The sequence below is a fragment of the Gambusia affinis genome, linkage group LG04 (genome assembly GCF_019740435.1).
Source record: "Gambusia affinis linkage group LG04, SWU_Gaff_1.0, whole genome shotgun sequence".
In the NCBI taxonomy this organism is placed as follows: domain Eukaryota; kingdom Metazoa; phylum Chordata; class Actinopteri; order Cyprinodontiformes; family Poeciliidae; genus Gambusia; species Gambusia affinis.
Genome location: NC_057871.1, coordinates 4,771,610 through 4,796,524, shown reverse-complemented (window position 1 = coordinate 4,796,524; position 24,915 = coordinate 4,771,610). Strand labels below are relative to the sequence as shown.

Below are 24,915 nucleotides of genomic sequence, written 5' to 3'. Positions count from 1 at the left end.
TCATGACTAAATAACTGATCAAATTATCAATCATATAACATTTAAAAATTACATCATCAGACAGATCAGAACATAAAGTTATGTGGAAATTTTGGTATTTTAAAGAAGAAAATGACATTAATTTACACAAGTAAGAAAAATATCAAAATTGGGCAAAATAAAAATGTTTCCAAATAACTTTCTGTCAATAAAAAACGAATGATTATGAAACTTTAACAAAAACAGCAGGTGTATTTCTGTGTCTAGTGAATTATTGGTTAAAACATGTTTATTTTTCATTCAGTGGCTTCTTTTACCACAGACAAAGATTTGATAAATAATAATGAAAAAAAAGAATAATGTTTTTATATCCCACAAGTATGAATGTCCTTCTATTCTCCCACTTTCTCAACATGTGCCTCTTTTGTTGCCGTGTTGACGATGATGATCTGTCTGGTGCTCAGACTGAATGAAGGTTATTTTATTTTCTTCCTCAGCAACAGGATCCCTCTGAGAGAAGCTAAGTCTCTCTTTCACATGGTGTCAGATCTCAGCCATTCTGGATGCAAATGGGAACAGCAGAGTTGGTTTTCGCTCCTTCCTTCAAAAGCACAGGCACAAAGGGAGCGACACAGGAAAAACAGACCGAGCATTTAGGTGATGAGGATCCGCCTGAAACCAGAACTCTGCCTGGTATTCACCGATTTCAAGTCAAGTCAAGTTGATTTGTGTAGCACATTTCAGCAACAACAGAAATGGGCACTAGTACATTTACATTTAGTTGAATAACCTTCTGAAAGAAATTTACCTCTTAGAGTATTTTTACTATGCTGTATATTTTACTTTTTCTTTAGTTATTTTATTATAAAGTATCGCTTATTTGAGTAAAATTGATTCTTTAGCCTCTGTGAGTAACTTAACCAAATAAAGAACAAACATGTTTTAACCACAAATTCACCTGTAGTTGTTGTTGTCAACTACATATACTTTATATTGAAAGAAAGTGATTTCTATTTTTTTTCTTTTGTCTGTTTTTGATTATTTGTAATTATGATATTTATATGAATTATTTTCATTTTGGTTCATAAAATACCCCAAATTTCCACGTATTTTACACTTTGTAAAATACCCCCCCACCCCCCAAAAAAAACGTCTTGTTGATTGTTATCAAATAATGCAGTGAAGTTCAGTTTATTATTCAAATTGGTTAAAAAGTTTTCCATCTAAGGAAACTCAGCTGAAACAATAGGTGCTCAATTTTTTATATATATATATATATATATATATATATATATATATATATATATATATATATTTTTTTTTTTTTTTTTTTTTCAAATGTATTTCATTTAGAAGCATTGTTGCTTCTGGACAAACGTCACACATACTATCTCAAACATCTCTGTAATGTGTTTGAATCTTTCTGCTGCTCAGAAACACGCAGACTCATCCTCATGGCTGCAGATGTGGCACATCTGGCCGACTGGAGTGAGTCACACTTGATGATCTACACCTTCTTTTCTTTTCCACTCTCTGCCGCCATAACAGCAGAGTAGTTGGCAAGCATTAAACCAGAGAAGTTGAGTTATGAAGCTCAACTTGGGAGAGGATCTTAGAGAGTGTGTAAACAAAAAGTGTACTTGTAAAAAGTCCCCCTGTCTAGCCGGAGTGGATTTTTCTGGCACAATAAAGTTGTGTGCAACTCCCTCTTGGCAGCTGGCCGACAATTTCCTGCAGGCCTGCAATGAGAACTGGGACGAGGAAGGGAGGTTAATGTAAAGTAAGGTGAGAGGAAATAAAGAGCCTTCTTTTCCTCTTATCTCCTTTCTTTACCAACTGTGACATCACCGCCAAGCAAAAGTGGGTAAAATAGCATGACTTCAATATGTTTTTACTCAAAGAAAAGTAAAAAGTACAGCATAGTAAAAATACTAAGAAAAATAAATTTAAATATATGTTCATATAACTTCAACAGGGTCCAAATTGGAGTCATAAATTTGAACAAAATTTGAATTAGTAAAACTATTTTTGTCCCCATTTAAATATCCATGGACCATGCCTTCATTGTTGTTGAGGAAAATAATTACTCTTGTTTAGTTGGGACATATCCATGTTGCTTCCACATAGTTAAAATCTTGATTTGAATACATTTCTGTTACATTTTCAAGCTGCTTAAAATTACTACTGTAGGTATCTAAAGATACCTACAGTATCTCCTATTAACATATGCTTATTTTGTTATGGTAAACTTTGTTATGGTAAACATTGTACAGTAAAATATACTTAATATCTAACTTGATAATTAATTTGATATCTAATCAATTTCCCATTGGGGATCAATATAGTATATTCTATTCTATTTTACAATAAATAAAATGGAGAGAACACAAACTTCAACAATCAATATGTATTAAAGTTTTCTACAATACATTGAAGACTGAATAGTTAACCTAGTGGTTATTTTAAAGGGCTATGCAATATTTATTTATTTAAATTAAACCCTCTGTCCGTTGCCATTTCGCGTGGGGGAGGGGATGCTGAATGTTCTCCTTAACAATGGGTGTATTCCTTTACAGTTTACCGGTAGATCAATCGGGAGTGAGTACTAAAAAGACGGAGTGAGAGGAGGTTTCCTCCGAAATGGACGACAAAACACGAGATCATTTGTCAAATTCATCTGATTTTATCAGCTCAATAATCTCTATCGACAAAATGTGCGACACTGAGATATAAGCTATGAGTGTTTACACTCACAGCCTGGAATGCTCTCTATTATGTCGATTCTTTGACGTTATCCCTGACTTTCTACACCAAAACAACACATCTATGTTATGGTCAAAGTGAATGGGTTCGCAGCTCCAACTGACTGATCTGAAAGGGAGCTTCCGTGGCATGCCGCAGTGGATGGAAAGATGGAAAGAGTTTCCTCCTTTCTCGATTTGCTCGCCGAAGAATAAAATGAGGCGTACCAATTGATAACAACACTGAGCATGCGCCTGAGGTGTCGTCGAAGAAACGAGTAAACATAAGAAGAAAAGAAGGTGTTAGCGGAGGATCGCGCTGACGTCACGTTTCTACTTCTGAGCTGGAGCGGAGTAGTAAGCGTGGAGCCGCGCTTTGGAGGCGCAGCAGACACCGCAACAATGGCCCCGAAGGGAGTATTTTATTGCTGCTCTTTGATGACTCTGAATCTTACAGCTGCTTAGTTGTGTCTCCCAGCGGTGAGAAGCAAACAGACGGACATTTTGGATAGTTCTGCGTTGTCTCCGGGGCTTTTACAACATGTCTTCCGCGGCGGTCGTTGCCTCCAGAAGACAGTCATGCTATCTGTGCGATTTACCCCGCATGCCTTGGGCCATCATCTGGGATTTTACCGAGGCCGTTTGCCGGGGATGTGTCAATTACGAGGGCGCCGACCGAATCGAGTTTGTTATTGAGGCTACAAGACAGCTGAAACGGGTGCATGGTTTCCCGGAGGGCCGCTCTACCGGCCCGGGGAAGTCCCACCACGCCTCGGACCCGGGCTCCCGTCCGCCGCAAACTCTAGACCGATACCCGCTGTCTGAGAGGCCACCCCGCCTAGGTGTGGAGTACCCGGCCGGCAGGCAGACGAACGGCTTCCCCATCCCGAACGGATATCCAAAATCCGACGATCCACCGGAGCTCTCCAACTCCCGCAGGACTAGCTCAGTTCCTCCCATTCTGGTGCCTTTGGTTAACGGCGGCATTTCCGCTGTTCACCCGCTTAACGGCCGTCCGGGTCAGATGAGTCTGGTCGTTTCGGGTCCCGTAGATCACGGAAAGCGCCACGAGGAGCTGAAGGACAAACAGAGGCCGGACAGCATGTCGGACATGTCAGAAAGCCACAAGGAGTGGGGAGGCAAAGGCAAAACGGTGAGGGACCTGATGGCGCTGCAGGACGGACGGTTTACCAAAGACCACGCCGCCATGCAGCGGATCATGGCGTACGAGGCTGGCGCCACTTCCTCGAAAACAGGTAGCAATTGGTTTTAAGCTCGAGGAGTTTGGAATAAAACATGTTTACAGGCATTTTTATTCCTTTTTGTACAGTTTAAACTTAATTAGTGCATCGAATATGTTGCTCTTAAAGCAAACGTCCTTGTTTTGAGTCTGTGTACTCCGGTTAACGATTAATCGGTAGCTTAATAATTGACGATTATTTCAATTATCGATTGATCACGAATATTTTTCTTCAATAATTATCGATTGATCACAAATATTTTTCTTCAGCCTTTCCTCTGGGAATGGGTTTGTGAACAAAATTAGCTTAAACAAAATATAAGTCATTGCTTTTTCATGTTGCAACTGCAACATGAAGATACAATAATCTAGCATTTTTACATAGCATACTTGTATACATAGCATACTTATATACATAGTATACTAGCATACTTGTAAATTTCTTTTAATCTTGCCTTTTTAAAACTTTAAGGAATTTAAAATATTTTAGCTCATTTATACTAAAACTGTCAAGGCAATTTTAATAGTTGTCATTCTCGAACAAGCAAATATATATAAAAATGTTAGATCTGTGGTCTGGATTCAAATTCAAGAATGAACGGGATGCAGCCCCATAAAACCAACAGCTTTATCCTGCTATACAAAATTGTATTTTTGTAGAAGATTGTATAGCAGGGCTATTTAACCTTTTACATTCTATGTAGATATTTTCTCATGAGTTTTCTATCAGACCAAAGTTTGAGCCCTGTGCAGATATCTTTACTTACTGCGTTCTCGGGTAACAAGTTGCTAATACTTGCCAGCTAGCTATCTACCTGTGCGAGAAGCACAAAGCTGCTGCCAAGAGCCATAAAAATGTCCCACCTTTTGTCCTCTGAAAAAGAAATTATATCAATTTCTGTGGTTCATTTCTGATATAGGTCTTAAATTTGAGTTATAATGGTCGTATAAGATCTTACAAAGTCTTTCATTTGAGTTGGTGTAACTGCATGAACTCTGTTACCTGTGTTGTGATTATTAAAGGCAACCTATTATTCAAAATTCACATTATGCTGGTTTTTATGCTTCCATTTGGGTTTCAACTGCTTCTGAAAACAGACCAAGCTCCTAGTAAAAGCACCCAGCTGTTTTTTGGCAATAACTTAATGTTTTTTGGTGTCTGGAAAATGAGCCGTTTCAAAAATCTCCAGATTGGTTACTCATATTTGGGGCACTACGCTATCACCTAGCAACCCAAGCGGAGCTCCAGCAGGTTTGGTCAGCTGGTTTTATGCTGTATGTTGGAAAAGTCAAATGTTTTATTGTTCTCTTACCATCCAGAAACCATTTGCTGTGTTCTTGTTGGTTGTGCAGGAGGCTCAACTTCTGCCATTTACAGACATTTTCACTTGTGAATGTAGAGTTGAGTTGGGGGCGTGGCCAGCAGCAGCTTATTTGGATTTAAAGTGACAGTAGGCCATAAAACAGCTCATCCTGAAAGGAGCTCAAACCAGGCAGAACTGAGTAGACTAAAATCTCATTCTAATGATCTTATGCAAAAACAAATATCATAAATATGTTTTGAATATTGCATAGAGCTATCCTGACTTGTCCAAGGAAGCACAATAAATCACCTTTAATCATTTGAATCTTCTTTTCCAGACCGAGGGAAGCAAACTCGGCCTGCAAAGAGGAAAGCCTCCCCTGAGCCAGAGGGTGAGGGCAGCTCCGCCAAGATGAACAGCAGCGAGGGTCAGCCATGGCCCTCATCTTCTCTGACAAGCTTTTCAGCTGCTGCGTCACCCCACCCTACTGAAGCTGCCACCGCACAGAGTGTCCGGTCACCGATGGCGGCGCTCATCCACGCCACCGACAACGCAGGAAGCTCGCTCAAAGACGCCGCGGTGGCTGCCCGGCTGAACAGCAGCAGCCCCGCATCGCCTTCCTCCTCTTCCCAGAGAAGACAACCTCAAAGGGAGGGGTCTGCTCCCCCTGGATCCAGTGGCATGGACCCCCCGCCACTACAGAGCCTCTCGGACTCCTCTGCGGCGCCCGGTGGCACGCCGCTGTGCTGCACTCTGTGCCACGAGCGGCTGGAGGACACGCACTTCGTCCAGTGCCCATCTGTTCCCGCTCATAAGTTCTGCTTCCCCTGTTCGTGCGACAGCATCAGGCAGCAGGGTGCCACTGGGGAGGTGTACTGTCCGAGCGGGGAGCGGTGCCCGCTGGTTGGCTCCAACGTGCCCTGGGCCTTCATGCAGGGCGAGATCACCACCATCTTGGCTGCAGATGTAAGGGTGAAAAAAGAGAGAGATCCCTGAACTTACCCGACGTCCAGCTCAGTCAGCCGACAAGTTGACCCATTTGTCAACATCCGATCCGAGGAACCTGCTTTAGTTTATTCTATAGGGCTGGGTGATAAATCGATTTTATGCTGCAATATGTCACTTTCAGAAAATATCGATTTTTTTTCTTTTTTTTTTTTTTTTACATTTGTATCAAAACTGTTTATGAGTCAGATAATCTGTGAAAAGATCAATTTATTCCACCTCCTCCTTGAGCTACTACTGCTGTCTGAAGAAATGCCCTGTTACCAACCAAAAGCAACCAATCAGAGCCATGAGCAGGGTCTTGGCGCTGTCAGTCATTCTCATGTACGCCTCTCAGGGTTCTAATAGTGGAGAAACAACATGGCATTCACAACAGGATCTGCTAGCAGAGAGCAATCATGTAATTGACTGTGCTAAGACCCGCCTCCTGGCTCTGATTGGTTGTTTCTAGCTAGCACTGGGACCTGGCAGAGGAGCGCCGTCTCTTTTTTTTTTTTTTTTTCATAGGTTTTCTGTCTCATACTAAACTGTCACAACTATTGAAAATTTTAACGATTGTTTCAACAGTGTAAAAGAAACCCAACCTTTTTATAAAAGCTACATACTGCAGCTTTAATTTTCAGAAAATCTGAATTTTATTTTATTTTTTTACCAATCTACTCCTTGGGTTTCTGTAGTTAAGAATGATGTCAGCACTCCCAAGGCCGCCATCTTGTTTGACAAGCATGTTTTACAACTTTGGACTTTAAATTCAGCTTAACTACCACAAAATATTCTATCTAGCCTAAGATTGATTTTTAAAAAAAAATTTTTTTTCAATTCCCAGAATAAAGTTGTTATTTTACAAGAGTATGGTTGTAGTAATAAGCGAATAAAGTCGAAATAGTACAAGAAAAAAAATTGTTTCCAGGAGAAAGTTGTAGTATTAGCAAAACTCCTACACAAAAAATGAGAGAAAATTAAAATGAAGAATTTTGACCATCTTATCAAGTTATTTGCTATTGGTTTTTTGCAAATAAGGAAATGCTTAATTTTTTAAACACATCAGCATCAAATTATTATGAGTAGAATACTTAGTCATTTGTAATTTCTTTTTTTAGAAGCAAAAGTGATTAAGATGGGATTTTATTCTCAAGCGTTGTCGCCCAGCCCTAGTTTTTTTTCAGTTGTGTTTATTTTTATGCTTCAAAATTAATTGGTATGTACTTTTCATTCACTATCACATCTGTTTGTGTTTTTATCAGAGACCGGCTCTTTCGTACGTAGAAAATTACTAATTTGAGCACTTGACTGAAAAGCTAAATAAAAAGTCAATAAAATACGCTCCAAGCTGTAAATGTATGCACTTGTTTAATGGGGAATAAAAGCCAAATACAATTTCAGATCTTTAATACCACATCAAGCGTCTGAGTAAATTTGTTGAATGTATTTGAGAAGCCAGGAATTGTTTGAATCGGCAGTGATGAAAGAAAAATTCTAGGGTTATGAGTGATGATTTGTTAATAATTCAAATTTACAGTGATACCAGGATTTAGTTTATATCCTCATTTGGGTTTGCAGGTTTTCCTCCTTTCTTCTCTTAGCATTGCTGACTAATGCATTCAGCTTAAGAAACTGTAGGCTTGCCACATATTGAGTTTTGTGCCATTATTCCAATGAAAATGCCAGAACAGTTTTGTCATAAAGAGCGACGGCGGTCTGCTGGAGCGCTCTTAAGGCGACAGTTGACTCAGCAGCCTGTTTTTTCCATATAACTCTGTTTTTTAAAGCATCCAAAGTGTTCCGATGCTCTTTAATGCTGCTGCCTCATCAGAAATGTGCTTCCATTACCCCCTATTATCTTGTTTCTGTGTGCTTTTTTTCCTTTTTGTCTCCCATTAAAGGCCTATTATGCAAAATTCACATTTTACACGTTTTTATACACCCATTTGGCTCACAACTACTTCTAAAAACAGCCCAAGCGCTTAAAATAAAAACCTACCCAGACGGTTTTGCAAGAAGTTCATGTCTTTTATGTCTGGAACATAAGCAGTTGAGTTTTTACACAGTTACATTTGCTTAAGAGTATTCTTACTATGCTTTACTTTTACTTGAGTAACTGTATTATGAAGTATTGATAGTCTTAAGGGAAATTCCTGGGTGCTCTACTTACTATGACTAAATTCACTGAATGAAATGAAGTCAACTGAAATTTGACCAGACATACCTTCAGTTTTTGGTAATGTTTCATCATCTTTATAATGAAAGTAATTGATTTGGAAAAAAATATTTTACCCGATTTAATTTTGTAATTATGTCACAAGTAAATGTTCATTTGGTCCTTAAAATTAACATAATTTCCACATAACCGTTTCGTCCGGTTGATGATGTAATTGAATATTAGATGATTGATGTTTTGATTAGTTAGTGCTTAAGTATCCTTTTTACCAAATACTTTTTTTGGATGGCTGCTTTCTTCTTTTACTTGATTAAAATATGCTGAAGTAGTTTTATTTGCGTACAATTATTAGCTACTCTACGCACCTCTGTCAAAAACCTCCTGATAAGTAACATTCCACGCACTGCGCCGTTACTTAGCAACCCCAGGCAAGCCCAGCCGTCGCCTAGCAACCCGAGCAGAGTTCTGGTTTGAACGGTCAGTTGCTTTTACCGCTATATGCCTACTAGAGGAAAGAGGAAAGGCTTCTTACCGTTAAGAAACCACTTGCGGCATTATTTCTGGTTCTGATTTTCAAAGATGTATGGTTGTAGTAATTTCGCAGCTATTTCCACGTGGGAGGGTAGACGTTGCGTTGGGATCGTGAGTTTATTTGGATTCCTACCGGTAAGTGACAAGAGGCCCTATCCATGGCCAGAAAAAATGAGTAAATTTCGGCCCAATAACTGTAATTTTGAGTCTAATCTAAGAAGTTTTCTAGAATTTATTTTTTATTTTTTATTTTTATTATTATTATTTTTTTTGAGATCCAAAGGATGAGAAATTTACAGAAAATTCCACCAGACATTTCTATATCAACCTCATGATGTTTTTTACAATTGCAAATTCAATGCAGTTAAATTTATTCTGTTGTTGTAGAAATGGAGTATTACAGTCATCAGATATGAAAGGGGGAAATAAATTGGCCACAGATAAGTACATTTCTGCCAAAAAAAAAAATAGATTTCTAAGAAAAAAAAAAAAATCACATATCACTGATTAAAGTTCTGAATTTACCTTTTTAAGCATTTTCTAGGTCCAGGTCAGACTTGTATTTTGGATCCTGTTCAAGGAGTTCATGCCAAGTTTGCACCCAGGAGATGTTCTAAAATTAAAAGAGCTTGAATGTGCAGGGGTTCTCCCAGAAGGGGAGAAGTGTTTTCCAAAAAGATCTGGTGGTGGGTTCTAAAGTGAAGGTGCTCTACACTGAAGTGTATTTTGCTTAATTGCTGTTTTGCATAATGGTGAGTAAAATTCACAAGAGTATCTGAATCAGTTGGATCAAATTGTTTTAGATGCCTTGAAATTATGTTATTGGCAATCTGTGCTATATAAATTAAGGGAGGGTAATTAGTTTAACATTGAAATGTGTGAAACTGCAAATTTAAACTGGAGAACTAAATATTGTGCCTCAAGAGTCTATCTTGTTTATCTGGAGTCATTTAAACTTATATTCTTTATTTTACAACTGTTGCATGTGGAAATGTTTCATCAATCATGGAAAATGTCCACACCTCCAAAAAATCAATTTATTTGGCATAAGAGGAAAAGAACAGAGTAAACATAGTAAACATTTACATTTCATAGATCTTCACAGTGCCTTTGCATTAAATGCAATTTCTGATATGCATTTCCAAATTCATTCATTTATTTTCAGCTTTATTGTGAGCGGAAATGTAACAGAACTACATGAATTATTATATATATTTTTAGAAGAGAAGCAATATTGGCCTGCAATTTATTCTTTTGTCACTTTTTATTCAAGTTAGTCATAGTTTCAGCACAAAAGATGACATGGAGAATGCAGGACAGTGAGATCCTCCTGAAGTCACACCAGATAAGATTATTTTACTTACCAGTCTGAATAATTGCCTAAAATATCTTTCATTACACAGTGTTTAATTGAATTTGTTTAATATTTCCACTTCCAGATGAAAGTAGCTTCCTCATAAGAGGAATAAAAGAGTGTAAGCATATCATCTGATCTTAAAACATCATCCCAATCTGTGTGAGCATCTCATTTCTTTATTAAAATCAAAAATGCATGGTCTATCCCAATTAACAATGCAGAAAAAGTTACTAAAGTCAATTATTGACATGCTGTCTGATAATTATAGAAATAATGATTCTTTGTTTTGGTACAAATTGTTAAAACAAAATTTAAATGAATTAAAGCTTTATATTTTCTTGTGAAACATTTCCTTTGAGGAATAAATAAGAGAAAAAAAAAACATTAATTTCACCAAAAAAAACCCTTAAAGATCAAATATCATTCGAGTGCATGGAAAGCACAAAATATTCCATTAACATCTTTGATTTTTTTTACGTACAGTATGGCATTATTTTTTCATTATCATTATTAGTATTATTAGAAATAGTAGCAGAAGCGGCATTCGTAGCATTACTTGTATTAGTAGTGTTATTAGTCATGGCAACCAACAGGGGGCGACAAACTGAATTATTCCGGGTCCACTATAACTGACTTCTCATCTTTATGTTCTTTGTTCTAATAACAAAAACAGCAGTTTTGTCACAAATATGTTTTGTATCTTTACTAGAGGCAGTTCTTTTTAGAACAGGTTCAATAGGAAATGTTTGGATCTATAGGTGAAGGCAAACAGATTTAAATAAAATGAAGATTCTGCTGAATCTCAACAGGTAAAGGAAGGTCCGACCAAATCTAAACATATAAAACAATGTTATGATCAACCATCCTGTACGGGAATTCAAAAGTGCCATAATTTAATACATTTAAAAGGCCCAACTGTGTGAAAATTGTAATGTATCTAGTGCTGCATGTTTCAAGAGTAACAAAACTCCAAATCATCATTATTTTTTTAAATTGCTGTCTTTTTTGTTACATTTTCACAAATTGCAGAATTTGTTTAATTCTGCAACATTTGACCTAAAACTGTCTTGGTGCTGCCCTCTTTGGGTTGACTAGTTGCTACTGCAGTCAATTTTTCTTATTGGTTACAATGTTACTGTTTGGTGGATGTCTATTTTACAGTACTGCATTCAAATATAAAAGAATCTCAGTCAGAAAGATGGAATTGGAATTGTAAGAGTGTGATTATTAATCAATTAGCATTTCTCAGCTTTGCACATGTGTATTTAATTTGCTGATGTGAACACAGGTTGGAATAGGACTCCTTTCCGCTGTGTTAGATTCTTCATCTGTTGTCGCATAACAAAGAAAAAAGTCAATACATTTGTCACTAGTTGCTTTTTTGAAAATAAAGTCACCAGAGGCGTCCAAAGAGTTGGTAAATATAATTACAAAATCATTAAGTTGGCAAAAGTGCTTTTTCTTGTTCTGATCATAGCCCTGCTAAAGATCCTCCATTCATCCCTGCACAAAGCCACGCCCCTTTGTGTATCTTGGCTCCACCCACTTTGGTGGAATTTGAAAAATTGTCAAGGGACGGAGCTAAGCTGTCTCAAAGGAAGGTTGATTTGGTTACACTTTAATCTTTCTTTATACTAAATAATAATAAAAAATATTAAAATTCAAAATAAAAAATTACTAAGCAGGACTAACACTATGCTGTAGAATAGGCAATTAGTCTGCAGTAGGCTTAAATGATTTTGCAGCACATGTACTGCATCACTGGAAACAAAAACATAATAAAAATGTTATATATGTTTTTAATATATATTCAACTGAAACTATAATTTGATTCACCAATTTAATCACTCCAAGTAACAAATTTAGATCTTCAAAATATATTGAAAGAAATATTTATTTATATCTAGGCAATATTTAAATTGTATCAGTACCAATGAATTAAATAACATTAATTCTGGAGATGTGTGTCACTGTTAGCCTTCTATAGAAGGATATTATCTGGACCCTGGTTTAAGAAGTTAAATAAAAAAAATTTAAAAAATCTATAATATGGAAGAGACAGCAGGGGAAGAATATAAAAGAAGAAAGATTCAAGCACAAAATGGTAAAAATCAATTAATTTTCTCCTAGTTACCAGGCCTGGTGGTAGTAGTATTAGTATTAGTAGTATTAGTTGAAGTGACTGGTATGCAAAGCATTATCATGCAGTGAAGTAATTGCTATTTGAAAAGCATTGACTGAAGAATGTGAGACAGTGGTGGGTTAAACATACAGAGTTTAATCAGTAACTAGTTTGAGCTGCCTACGAACTCAAACCAGATAGAGTTAAACTAGGAAAACGACAGCGGGGGCAATCTACCAACACATCTATAGGAAAGATGGACAAAGTCACAGTCAGTATAGTGACAGAAGTGGGTGGTCAAGAAAGCTTTCTGATTTAGTCTGGAGATCTCAATCTCTTCAGTTTGTTCTCTGTCTTCCTTTTGTTTAGCATTTGTTGCATTTTAGTTCTTTTCGGAGCATTTATGTTACGCAAAGGTTGTCCTTTCCTTTGATTTCCATAAGCAACTCCGCACTGTCAAGAACTCAGCAGAAGTGGGGCATTCGGCTGCAGGTTCTGGAAGAAAAGAGTGAACACTTAAATCGGCCATTTTGTTTGCAAGAAAACAAAATGGCAGCAGGTAGAAATGATCAAAAAGCAAAAATATCAATTCAAATAGAAGGCCACAGGAGGAAGAAGCATTACAATTGAGACTAAAAGTTTAGTTTTAGTTGGAAGAAAGGCATATTTGTTAACAAAATAAGCATCCTGTTTGATGTTTGGGTAGAATTTTGGTCAAGAGCAGAATCGTATCAGAGCATTAAAACGTTTTCCTACAACAAACTAAAAGTGTGGGAAATGAAATTAACCTTGAAATGTTTTTACAATTTGTCATGTTGCAAACACAAATGTCAATTTATTCCACTGTAACTCTGGAGAGGCTACTGTGGATACACATCCAGCTGTTCCTCAACAAAATTACTGAAATGAATTCAGAGCAGAATATACTGGATTCCCAGGTTTATAGTGGATTAAGAATCTACAAACACCCACTAACAGCTGAAATTAGCGAACACTTGATTGCTCTAAAAACGCTTAAAACGACCTATTTTAATATTTCAAACGTTAAACATACCGTAATATGCACTATCACACACCGTTGAAACCGACTTAGCGTTACCATCAACAGCCGTAGGGGTTCAGCCAATCAGCGTCGAGAAAAACAAATGGCGCTCCTGGATTGGGTGCTTCGCAAACATCAGCCAACAGTGTGTCAACTACAATTTCACTAACGTTTTTCGAGTTTCCCAGCTATGTTTTCTTTATAACATTTTAGTTTTGCCTTTATGTGGAAAAAATTCAGAAAATCTGTGAATTTTCCAGTCATTTATGCGAATAATTTTGAATTACGTTCCATAGACAAATCCTTGAAATAATCCAGCTGTATGTGCATTCCTGTCTGTGGTTTACTGGCCTGCTTATGTTTAGATTAGAGTCCAATCAAATCTGAATCCTCTGGTGACAAGTAAACTAAGTCTGGGGTCTTTATTTCAAGTATAGTGCTCATTTAGTTAAGACGAACAAAAGAAGGTATTTGTTGACATGATATAATACTCTATGGGGGAAAAAATTTCACAAAAATGTCTTTAGTTTTCAATGTCAGATAATGCTAGTGTAATAAAGTGCTAATTTTTTTTTGTAAATAAGTGTGGAGGAAACCATATAATCTGTCACGAATGCTATCAATGTTAATTTGACATCTATAAAGAGAAAGGAATTAAGGAAGTCCAAACTAGAAATTGTAAAGTTGGGCATGTTTCCCTCTCTTTAGCCATTTTTTTATTTAATTTTTTTAGTCTGTGGATATATTTCTTAGTCTGGACTTCTGCTTTTCATCATGCAACATAAATCATATTTACCGCTTACGTGGCCTTTGCTACTTTTGTGCGCTTCATCCTTTTTCTCCTCATGAGGGTCACCTGGGGCCTCTTTAACCCTGCAATCAGCAGCAGCAATCTGGGCCGTGACTTGGTGAGCCAGCTTCTCAGTAGAGTCCCTTTGGGAAACCTGCCGGAACAAGAAACCACAGGCAATCACTCATATCTAATACTGTACCCCTTAAATCTAGATTCAAGCAGTTTATAAGACAACATTTTAATACAGCAACAATATAATCATATCCTATTATCTGCAAAGTAATTCACTATAGTTTTCATATTTTCACTCCTACATAAAGGTAGCTGCTCTGTCAGCAAGGAAGTTAATTGATTTGAACTTTTTGTGCACATTCAGATTTCCCATCTTCATCCAAATACATTTAATAATATTTTGTTGGTACTTCTACAGGTTTCATTCACAAATGCAACAGCTTGTTTGTCATAGAGGTATTCGATTAAATTTCTGAGAGGTCTATCAGAAATTAAGTTTCAAAAAATATATGCTCTTATGTATTTGCCTTTCTTTTCCTTTAATTTTTTTAATATGTGAATATTTTTCACAAATGTAGAGACAAGGTTTTTAACACCAGCAAAGCTGAATAATGTTTACAATTAATAAAGATTCCAACAAATAAGCATAAAGTCACTGTGTTAGTTGTCAAAGCTACTTTTTTAATGTTTAATTTAGCGGATTAAATGCTGTACGTTGTCTGGTATAAATATAGCTGTTTACAACGATTCATGACGGTTTGGATATTTGATTCAGGAGTGTTGGAGAAAAGAACCATCTAAAAGCTGCTAGGTTGCAGCTCTCTGTGACTGGACCAAAACCCTAATTAAAGATTCAGCGTAATTTTTTTTTCTGACTTCTTTTTGAAACTTAGTCACTAAAATTTATTTATACAGTTGCTGTGCAGATTTTAAAAGCCAATCATAAATCTAAAATCATAAATTGTGATTTCTTTTAGACAAGTTTCACCAACCACACAGGATTATTACTAAAGCTGTTGAAACAATAATTTGTCAAACAACATAGGCTAAATGATAACAAGAAGACAGAATCAGTCTCGGAAATGCTACAAAGACATTTTTAAGACTTCAGGAACAAAAATGTGAGCCAATCTGGCCAAACGGAGAAAACAAGGAGCAGTGGAACCTTTCCAAAATGACTCTCTAAGGGCATCAGCAACTCTTTCAGGAGGTTTCAAACCATCTGTAGCAACATTCAAACACTAGAAGCCTCATTTACCTCAGCTGAAGTCAGCTTTGATTCAACAGGAGCAGACTGGGCAAAAACGGAAAAACAAGTATACATCCAGACCGAACACAGAGGTTCATTTCACTTTCTTCCTCTTCCTAATGGTTTTAGAAAAATATTCTACTTTCTCTCAGATAGAGTGGATCATTTTGGATGGCATATCATTTTTTGGCATGAAACTAAAATTCAGCATGTCAGAACAGAACAAAGTACCTACAGTCAAATACAATAAAATAATAATAATACATTTTAGTTGTAAAGCTCTTTCTAGCAGAATTACAAGCAGAACAGTCAACCACATCAAACAAAATTATAAAAGAAAAACACTTAAATACGTAGAACAAATTTAACAGATTAGCATAAAACAGGACATTAATTATACATTAAATAACACTTGAATTAAAGTGAATATTGGACATTTATCTCAAGCACTGAGGACAATAATCTAAAGCATCATCAAGACCAAAAAAATGGGCTTGAAAAAAGTGGCAAAAGCAATTACAAAAATGATTTAGATGCTAAATTCAAAAAGTTTTGAGGGTCACAATTTCTGAAAAGCCATGTAAAAAAACCTCACCTGTAACTTTAGCCAAAGTTTGTGGTCGCTGCTAATTTCAAGAGCTTTTATTGGATGTACAAGATAATAATTTTCAAGATTGGGTCAAATTGCATTGGAAATGATTATTTGAAAAGAGCTTTCTGCATTAAGTTAGGTCATCTGAATGTAACATCAAAATGCACTTGATTATCTAAAATGTGATAAGGAAGCAAATACAAAAGCAATCAGAAACGCTTTTTCAAAGCACTGTACTTTACTTTACTTTGCTGCAGCTGCAACCTTTGTATTTGCAAGAGTTGTTACCTGCTGAGCACAATAAAAACAGAAAAACCTCCCTTTTATTGTTAATGCACACTGAAAACAGCCAAAGAGAAATCTGGCAATGTTTAGAGATGGAAGGGCCTTGCTGACGCCATTGTTGTCGCCTGCTGGGCTTGATGTTAAATGTAGCGAGTGTAACATTGTTTGTGTCGCTGAACCTGCTACCCCCGCTCACTCCCTCCCTTTCTTTGACTCCTGTGTAAACCTCATCAAACTACCTCCCTGAAACCTTCTTCTTCTCACAAATTGGTCATTGGTTTCCCTGAAGAAAACCATTTTAAATATTTTTTTGTCTTCTTGTGAATATTCAGTTTTGTTTTGCCATTCCTTCATTCCCTTTTTCTAGCACAACTTTTTATTTGACAATCTAAACAAAAGGATCAAGATCAGCGACTCACCATCTCGGCTCCATAATTCAAAGCTTATATATTGAATTTTCTTCATTTCATCATTTTAGCAGCAAATTCCCACTATAAATACGTTTTTAGAGTTTCAAAAAAGCTATCCAGACTTTTGTCGAAATTAATCACCCACTTATTCAGACATTAATTAAGTTTTATTGGTCCAATTTTTAGGTGCAGTTTTCCTATATACAACTGGGCAGGATTAGATGAATAATTAACTTTAATAGAACCTCTCTGAAAACACAAAGTAGACTAAAATATTTCAAAAGCAACACACCAGACCGCATTTGGAAAAAAAATCTAACAAAAATAGAAGAGAAACAAAGTCATAAAGAGTGAAAAATGCAAAAATTTCTGTGCAAATGAGAAAAATGGCAACCATTTGTGAGGAGAACTTGATTGTCCCAAACTCTTTGAAAAAATATTAACTTTCTGAAAAATTACATTTGGCATAAGCCTAAGATAACAAATTAGAAAAATATAATGTCGACACTCAAACATTTTAATGTGAATGGGATAACCACGATGACTTGTTGATTGAAAAACGTATTAATTAATTTGTGACCGTGACCTGAAGCACACTTAAGAAACACAGCAGGACAGTAATCTATAGCGAAATAGCAAATCCACCTCATCATAAAATCATCTTAAAACAGAGGTTCATGCTTAAAAATATTCCAATTTGACTGAACTCCAACAATTATCCAATTAAAAAGGTACAAAGGTTTCCCATGGTGCTCTTAAAAACACCATGGGTGCACAAAGAATCAGTAGATATGATGGGAAATTACTTTCTCCATGTAAGCCAAAGTTGGTGTGGCCTGAACATTTAAAAATATTTGAAAACTGCCTTTATGTGTCACCTCAAGCAATCTTTGTCTAATATTAAAATTTGCTTATCTAAGTGCTAAAACAGAACAAAATACACTTCGACAAAATCCAGAGTTAGCTAGTTAATTAGGAGTAAGAAGTCACATTTCATCTCCATCACTACCATCAAGTCAGTACACAACTTTATTCCTACATACACACAAAGAACGGAAGAGAGAGAAATTCTTACCAATTGACCCCACACATTTGTTAGGTTATGCCCCTGGTGTCCTTGCAGACACTCATATATGATCCTCTCACACAGGAAAGTTCAGCCAGGATGTAAAAACAACTATGTGGAATAATAGGATGCCGCAAACTGTTCTGGTTGGGAGGGTGAGCGCAGGGCTGGGGCCATTGAAAAAAAGAGGGTCAACTCAGCATTTCTGATAGCAACAGAGAGTGATGGGAGGACAAAAAGCCAATCATGGAACAGACTTAGCCAGTTCCACAATGCCTGGTACTACTGACGGTCCATGAATCTGTTCAAAGAATGGTTCAAAGAACGGTTCAAAGAATGGTTCATGGATGGATTGGTGATGCCTGCAGACAAAGCTCTGCCATCTCATGGACTTGAAAGCTTGGGGATTTCATAGCTGAAACCAGACACCAGGTGTGTCCAAATCTTTTGTCACAAGGGGCAAAATCATAGTCAAACGTCATGAGCCAAAAATAATAATAATAATAATAATAATAATAAGACAAGCAAATAAAAATGCTTGACTTTTTTTGTAGGAGTATCACTTTCTCCAGCTGAACAGAAGCAAAACTGAAGTTATTATCTTTGAACTTTCAGGTGTGAAATCTGGGTGTAGTGATGGACCTGAACGTTCAGAGTCACATAAAGACAGTTGACAAAGTCAGCCATCTATCACCTGAAGAAGGTTTCTAAGTTAAAAGGACTAATACAATAGTCAATACATGTCAAACTGCCTGGTTGATGAAATGTGCTATTCAAATAAACTTGATTGATTGATAGGTTTCTCAAATTCTTTTGAGTTTGGCTGAACTGGGTGTGAGTCATTTTTAAAATAATGGCTTCATTTAGCCGAGTCTAATAAATTATTTTTTTATCTTTTCAGTAAAAGTCCCTGTAGAGACCCAGTTCTACTTATAACACAAGCTAGGTTGGAAAGAGAACATTGTTGGAAAATTATGTTTGTGGTAATTTCACCTTCATTAAAAATAAACTGTTCAATGAACAAATTTGTGTCATTCTTGAACTGCAATTGGGCCCCACAAAATATCAGTCCCAGGGCCACAAATGGCCCCCACGCCACACTTTGGACACCCTTGACTTTATCATTTTCTTTAGTTTTCTTTATCATTTTCTGATGTTAAATTAGACTAAGCCTTTCTGTTTTAGGTAAGTTAGGACTGCAAAATTTGTATAAAGAAATTAGAGCGTAAATAATTTAAGAGACAAACTATGAGGTTCCTTTTGTGTTGTGTCTCCCTCTGCTGGTTTGATGTAGAATAACGATTGTAACCAGATTAAAAAATATATAGTCTGATTTCGAAATTTACTGCTGAACTTCAAAATAGTATTTACGCATAAACAATACGAAAAATTAGTTTTCACATTTTACAGGGATGACCCGCCGTAACAACTATCAGTCACATTTGAAACATTTGCTCTGGCTTTTCGAAGTAATTTACTTATTTTTGGTGTTTGTCAATAAAAGTGTGTTTAATTGTCAGTTATTTTTTAATGCAATTTACGGTTTCAACATGTTTGTGTGGGTCAGTAGCGTAGGCGGAGGGATATATTAGTGCTAGCTAGCAACCAACATAACGAGTCACATTGTAGCTCTACTGTGCGTAGAAAGCTTCCGCTGCAGCAGTTAGATCCTCCTCCGTTACAGGTCTTACAAAGATGCATTTCCTTATCGCAAATTACTTTCATTTTAAAACATAATTATTCAAAAATCTAAGCATATTTTTTTATTCCAGAGCATAAAATGTGCTTGTAAACACTCGGTAGAGAAACGTATAAAGCGGTGCAGCGACACGGCCGAAGGTGCGGCGAGTACGGGACCTGCAGCCGAATCCGTCCCGCTCCAGCTGACGTATTTATCGGGACAGAGAGCGTTAAAGATCAAATTTAATCGCAAAAATGCCGGGGATGATGGACAAAGGCTCCGAGTATTTAGGGAAAGGTCGGTCAAACGGGACTAAAAGTCCGTCCAACGCGTCTAACGGACATTTTTCTGACGAAAGCGGCAGCGACGACGAACATGGTGAGTGGTAGCCTCGAACATCCTGCTCACTGTCTGGTTGGTAAAAATGCTTGTCCATCGGTTTGTGCAATTACTGTTTTTGTTAATCTTTTGCAGACATTGGAATGCGGGTTGGAGCGGATTATCAGGCAAATATTCCCGAATTTGAGCCCGGTGAGGTTTTTACTGGTGTCCGCCGAGTGACGGGTAGTGGTAGCCTCAGTCAATAGACGGGGAACACAGACCAAAGCTGCTTTAAATGAAGCATACTGCAGAGTTTATGCATTGCTTTCAGTCTATTTATTCTGTTAGTTCTGATTAATCATGATATAATAAAGTAAAACAGGAGCAAACATGGACTGAGGCTACCTCTGCTTGTCCGGAAACATAATGAATTTAATGAAATTGCTCTTTAATTATACAAATTTGGGTTTGCTAAGCTTCTTTTTTTTAAAATAAAGTGATTGTCACTCATAAAGCCATTCTAGTTACTAATCATTCCCAGTTTAACAGAAAATTTTATCATCTTTGAAATTAGTTTATAACCCTTCTTTAAAATAATTGCCAATATTATGTTGTCATTTCGGATGAAAATTAATGTGAGGGAAAAAAACCCGTTCTAGGTCTAAAATGAAATGTAATATATTCACAATTTACTTCATAGGCATCTTATGCTGAGGTGGGTAAAATACCCAGAAAATTGTACTCAAGTAAAACGTAGCTAAGAAATTACTCAAGAAAGAGTAAAAAATCAAATTTGGTAAAAAAGCTACTCGAGTAATGATTAACTGATTAAAACAACAATCATTAAATATTTTAAAAATTAAACGGACAAAAATATAAAGTCACGTGGGAACTTTGGTATTTTAAAGATCAAAATGAAAATAATTTATATAAGTAACATAGGTCGTCTTTTGGACAATTATTCCAACTGGCTTCGGATGCTTTCCAGCTGTTAGGATTTTTACTCTGACTTTTTTACTTTTGGATAGTTGTTATGGTACGTAACCATGGCAATAAGGTATTGTTTTTACTACCTGGAGCAGCTGAGTAACATCTCAGTTCAAACCATGAATCATAACGTGCAAGGCTTACTTGTTTTTGTTTTCCCCTTAAACATTACCATCAAATCCATCAGTGAGGCCTTAAATCTTACATCTACTGGATGTAGCAGCTGCAGAGGAAATTTTTCACATTTTTGTTTTGTTGTCTGTTCACATTTAGGTTCCATCAAGTACACGGAAAAAGACAGCGGTGGGATGCTGGTATGGTCTCCTTATCACTCCATCGTCGACTCCAAATGTAAGTGACACACCTCTCATCCAGATCCTGGGTCACGCCACCGGGCCAGACTAACAGTGAGTCTTTCCCTTCACAGTGGATGAATATATTGCTATTGCAAAGGAGAAGCATGGCTACAATGTGGAGCAGGTGAGTCTCTCTACGCTTCTATCTCTTACTTTGGTTTGTTTCTTCATGCAAAGATAAGGAAAATGTTTACTTTTGTGTAGAACTGAAAGCTAATCTGAACAACTGCAATTTACCATTTACCATTGATTGATCATTCCCCGTTGATTGATAACAAACTGCACAAGTATTTGTATTTGCTTTAGATTTTTACTGTATTTAAACCTGAAGTAGTGAGTGCATCTTTCTTTTTGGGTCCATATTACATAAATATTCCAGATTGAAAAGTGTTTCTATCCCTGTGTGCAATGAGACCTTACAGTTTACTTTTGAATGTTTAAATCAAGTATTATATCAATCGTTTTTGCATTTGAAACTTTAATGCTATGTGCTAATTACCTTTATGATTTATTGTGACCCCTTGAACGCAGTTCAGGAAAAGTGTAAATGTGTCCCATCAGCACAGGTGAGCAGAAGGACGTAGCTTTTAATATTATTTTAAAGGAAGATTTTTCACTGAAAAGTAAAAATTGGATTGGGTGCATCCATTTTTTAAAACCTTGAATAAATGCACTAAGCATTTCCACAGAATGAAAGACATATTTATTTACTTCTTGACCAAAAACATCTAAATTGTATGGAATGAGTTATGTTTAAATGTATTCTTTTACTGAGGCAAAATAAAAAGAAAATGTTTTTAATCTACAAAGATTTACAGAGCCCTGTTTTGTTATTTTCATTCACATACTACTGTTTATTATTTAGCAGGTAAAAATCAACATGGTTAACTTTGTATTTTTATTGTTTGTGTTGAGTAAGTATTTTGCACTCAACATTTTTGGCGAATAGTTTTCTATTTCAAGAAAAAGGGTACAGATAAGATAAGATATGGTTATTTCCAATTTAACATGTTGCATAAGTTTGAAGGAAGTCTAACCAGAGCTGAGCAAACATGTCAGCCAACATACAAACAATAGGTTTCAGTAGCATAACCTTTATTTATTTAATATCTTGGGAAATGGTTGCTGGATCTGCTGTTGGTTGACACACTGCGTCTGTGCTTGTGGATTTTTATTCAGGCTCTCGGTATGCTGTTCTGGCACAAACACAACATAGAGAAGTCCCTGGCTGATTTGCCCAATTTCACGCCTTTCCCAGACGAGTGGACCATCGAGGACAAGGTTCTGTTCGAACAAGCTTTCAGCTTCCATGGGAAGAGTTTCCATCGCATCCAGCAGATGGTAAACCCTCAACGTAGCTCTGTTAGTCTTCGCCTGTGCTTCAGGTCTCATGTTCTTCAGACGTCTTGTAAATATATATAAACTACTGTATAAAGCTTGGACAAAAAGAAGAAGTTGGTACCTGGAAGTACTAAGCAAATATTCTTATATGATAATTGCTAAAAAGACGATTCTAATCGCTCGTTCTCATTTCTTAAACAACAATGTCGAAAGACATCCTGTGGTTGTAGAAAGGATGTCAGTCTGTTGAGAAAAAATAAATCAAAATATTACAGAAAAACAGCAAAATTAAATTTTCTGACAGGAACTTGTCAAAGAAAACGTCTTAAGTTGATTGCAGAAACAATGCAAGGAAAAATAAAATAAAATCCTGATCGGCGCTCATTTAAACATTTGGTGAATTTAAGGCAGTTACCTCTCTTTAAAGGAGGGATAAATACTGCCTTAATGTTGTAATTTAACACAGATTGGCCTCTAAATGATGACTACACCTATCCTCTATGTTAAAACAATAACTGATAGTTTTGAGGAAGGGCTGTTTTGGCACTACATGTGTAATTTTGTTCTGTTTCATTCAGTTACCAGACAAATCCATCTCCAGTCTTGTCAAGTACTATTATTCGTGGAAGAAAACGCGCTCCAGAACGAGTCTGATGGACCGGCAGGCCCGCAAACTGGCTAACAGGAGCAACCAGGACGACAGGTGCTGCTTACTGACTCAACAATAGCATTACTGTTTGTTAATAGAGCCGATCACTTTGACGTCAAGTAAAAATGTGAAAATCTATGATCAACAGCTCTGCTAAGTCTCCCTTAGCTCTTTGATTAGCTGATTTCAGGAGGACAAACCTAGTTATTTAAATCAATTATGACTTCTTTCTGTAATCCACAGTTGAATTTCTTTATTCAAACACCTGATAATGTAACTCCTTAGACTCTGTAAATGATTCAAAGATATCAACTGTTAGATTGAAAGGAACCTTTAAATTTATACAGCCATTTTTAAATAATATTTTACATAAGCCTGAGAAAAAATATCCACAATTTCCACAAATAATTTGGAATTATATTCCTCAGAAAAATCCATGAAGAGGTGAATCCACAAATATTGAACTGTAAATAGTAAATTCCTTCAACTGGGTTTAATTTTTGAGTTTTGTAACAATTGTAAATGTCTAGAAGTAAAAAAATAAGTTAATTGTTGTTTGTTAGTTTGACTATGGCGACGTAGTATTAGGGTCACACTAAGACGATAAAAAAAAAATAAAGTAACAAAAATAGAATTATATTACAAGAATAAATTTGTACATTGGTAAAGTCATAATATATTGACAATAAAGTTATAGAATGATGGAAATGGCCAAAATATTCAGGGAATAAAATCATATTAAAATTTTTTTTCTCATAATAATATGAGTTTAATATAAAATTTTACTTTATTCTCATATTGTTACAACTTTATTCTTACATTACATCATTATTGTTGTAATGTTTTGACTTTATTCTAGTAATTTATTATTTTCTTTCTTTTGTATTTGACAAATCTTATCAGTTAAATTTGAGAAGCTGTTCTTTAGTTGCTGTGACATGAGGTTTCTCTTTTAAAATGTTTCTTTGTTGTTCCTGTTGTCTTAGTGAGGAGGAGATGGAGGAGGCCAATCATATTGAGGCGAATGACAGCGACTACGATCCAAATAAAGACGCCAAGAAAGAGGTCAGCCCAAAAGATTCGGGCCTAGAAGTTGATGCATATCATTTTGTTTAGATTTCTGTATTTATGAATTGACTGTGTTTAGCCTTCTGAGTGGACTTCCTGTTTTTTCCCAGTACATATGCTATTTGGTTATATTCATAATGCGTTTATGGATTCAAATAAACACCTTTTTTTTCTTACTGATTTTACTTAAATGTAGCAACAATACACATATCATAATATTTTTAATGGGATTTATTAAGATTTCAGTGTTTAAAACTCATTTAATCTTCACCTTAAATTTGTGTTTTTGCTACGTAAGTTACACAAAATATTTTACGTATGACACGACTTAAATACTTTTCTGTCTCTGTATTCCGTTCCCCAGTATTTAAAGCCATTAACTTTCTAATCTGTATAATTTTCCCTCCAGAACCAGCCCGAGTTGGTGGTGCCGGGCACTAAGCCGGCGTTGGGGCGACGTGAGCACCAAACCCTGCAGCACCGACACCACCAGCGCTCCCGCTGCCGCCCCCCCAAAGGCATGTACCTCACCCAAGAGGACGTTGTGGCTGTATCCTGTAGTGCCTCTGCTGCTAACACGCTCCTTCGTCAGCTGGACATGGAGCTGGTGTCCCTCAAGAGACAGG

The 24,915-nt window shown here is 36.5% G+C and overlaps 2 protein-coding genes across 4 annotated transcripts in view; both read left to right on the top strand.

Annotated features, from left to right (window-relative positions):
• The first annotated feature begins 2,493 nt into the window (after window positions 1–2,493).
• LOC122829531 (interferon regulatory factor 2-binding protein 2-B-like) lies at window positions 2,494–7,665 on the top strand. The gene is made up of 2 exons (XM_044114152.1): window positions 2,494–3,976; window positions 5,602–7,665. The coding sequence occupies exons 1-2, from the start codon at window positions 3,262–3,264 to the stop codon at window positions 6,258–6,260; spliced, it is 1,374 nt and encodes a 457-aa protein (XP_043970087.1). The 5' UTR covers window positions 2,494–3,261; the 3' UTR covers window positions 6,261–7,665.
• An 11,971-nt stretch (window positions 7,666–19,636) lies between these two features.
• The window catches only part of rcor3 (REST corepressor 3), a 13,650-nt gene continuing 8,371 nt past the window's right edge, over window positions 19,637–24,915 (top strand). The window contains exons 1-8 of one of the 3 annotated variants that reach the window (XM_044113302.1): window positions 19,637–19,945; window positions 20,042–20,098; window positions 21,149–21,226; window positions 21,303–21,355; window positions 22,411–22,572; window positions 23,151–23,275; window positions 24,208–24,286; window positions 24,699–24,914. In XM_044113302.1, coding sequence (XP_043969237.1) covers window positions 19,822–19,945; window positions 20,042–20,098; window positions 21,149–21,226; window positions 21,303–21,355; window positions 22,411–22,572; window positions 23,151–23,275; window positions 24,208–24,286; window positions 24,699–24,914 — 894 coding nt within the window. In that variant the 5' untranslated portion in view covers window positions 19,637–19,821. Of the gene's footprint in view, window positions 19,946–20,041; window positions 20,099–20,991; window positions 21,062–21,148; window positions 21,227–21,302; window positions 21,356–21,773; window positions 21,798–22,410; window positions 22,573–23,150; window positions 23,276–24,207; window positions 24,287–24,698; window position 24,915 lie in introns of those variants that run through there. The other 2 variants (XM_044113304.1, XM_044113305.1) reach the window with 2 other exon arrangements.